The 1597-nt window shown below is 45.0% G+C and overlaps 1 protein-coding gene across 1 annotated transcript; it reads right to left on the bottom strand.

Moving 5' to 3' along the window:
• Positions 1-312: 312 nt before the first annotated feature.
• Positions 313-933, bottom strand: LOC139386253 (period circadian protein-like). Its single transcript, XM_071131749.1, has one exon. It carries the CDS (start codon positions 931-933, stop codon positions 313-315), a length of 621 nt encoding a protein of 206 aa, XP_070987850.1.
• Between the last annotated feature and the right edge of the window lie 664 nt (positions 934-1597).

Consider the following 1597-nt stretch of genomic DNA (forward strand, 5'->3'; position numbering starts at 1 on the left):
GATTAGCTATTTAGAAAAGAAGGCCGCAAATGATTTTCCCAAAGCATTAAAGACATGACAAAATAAGTTTAAATGTTTTTGTTTTTCATTTTCATATGAATAAATGCATGAATGAATGAATGAATGAATGTACTGTATGTAGAGTCAGGTTCAAAATTGTTGGCACCCTTGATAAAGTTTAGCAAAAATTACTGAATAATGCAAATACTGAGTTATATTGTAAGCTCAAAGATATAGGAACATTCTAAAATGTTATACTAATTAAAATGCTCAAAGAAAGAGATTTTGTTTAACAAATAAGACAACAATCTGCTACCATAGAGTCCGCTGCCATAGAGTCCGCTGCCATAGAGTCCGCTGCCATAGAGTCCGCTGCCATAGAGTCCGCTGCCATAGAGTCCGCTGCCATAGAGTCCGCTGCCATAGATCCGCTGCCATAGAGTCCGCTGTCATAGAGTCCGCTGCCATAGAGTCCGCTGCCATAGAGTCCGCTGCCATAGAGTCCGCTGCCATAGAGTCCGCTGCCATAGAGTCCGCTGCCATAGAGTCCGCTGCCATAGAGTTTGCTGCCATAGAGTCCGCTGCCATAGAGTCTGCTGCCATAGAGTCCGCTGCCATAGAGTCTGCTGCCATAGAGTCCGCTGCCATAGAATCTGCTGCCATAGAGTCTGTTGACATAGAGTCCGCTGCCATAGAGTCTGCTGCCATAGAGTCTGTTGACATAGAGTCTGCTGCCATAGAGTCCGCTGCCATAGAGTCCGCTGCCATAGAGTCTGCTGCCATAGAGTCCGCTGCCATAGAATCTGCTGCCATAGAGTCTGCTGCCATAGAGTCTGCTGCCATAGAGTCCGCTGCCATAGAGTCCGCTGCCATAGAGTCCGCTGCCATAGAGTCCGCTGCCATAGAGTCCGCTGCCATAGAGTCCGCTGCCATAGAGTCCGCTGCGATAGAAATACAGGCCGCAAGTTGTCCAGAGAGATGGGCGAAGAAAAGACTCGAACAATGTTTCTTTAACTGCTCACAAGAGACACAGACTGCATGTATAGACACACACATTTATCCTGTATTTAATTAAACAAAACCTCAGTATTTTATATGAAAATATTGGTGGCAATGAGCACAGTCACTTATAAAGCACTAGTTGACATATTCGTCAACTGGCTACTTAATCGACTTTGAAGTGACACCATCGTCATCAACTCAATGAGACAAAGTATATCTGCACCGAAGTCATTGGGTCCATGATGTCATCATTTGTAAGGGGTCACAGGTCATAGTGTTGGACACAGAGTGGCCAGACAGACCTTCAGAGTGACACCTATAATTCTGAAATGTTATTACATTTCTCTTATCCAGCCTACTTGTTTGTAAATATATATGTTTGTCTGTATGTATTGTGACTGCTGCTAAATGGGACACTAAAACGCTTTCTCAACCTGAAGCTACCCTCTCTGACCAGATCCTGCTGTGACCCTGAACTTCAGCTCCTGACTGACAGATGGGAGCGCGACCCCTGTTTGCATACGTTGATACCGACCTTTGAACTCTAGCAGAGGACCAGACTGACCACCTCATGTGCATTATGGGTAGACAAGTT

This window comes from Oncorhynchus clarkii, chromosome 3 (assembly GCF_045791955.1).
Source record: "Oncorhynchus clarkii lewisi isolate Uvic-CL-2024 chromosome 3, UVic_Ocla_1.0, whole genome shotgun sequence".
In the NCBI taxonomy this organism is placed as follows: domain Eukaryota; kingdom Metazoa; phylum Chordata; class Actinopteri; order Salmoniformes; family Salmonidae; genus Oncorhynchus; species Oncorhynchus clarkii.

What these genes read in the sequence shown, in the direction of transcription:
- LOC139386253 (XM_071131749.1), bottom strand. Translation starts at nt 933, where the DNA reads ATGGCAGCGGACTCTATGGCAGCGGACTCTATGGCAGCGGACTCTATG.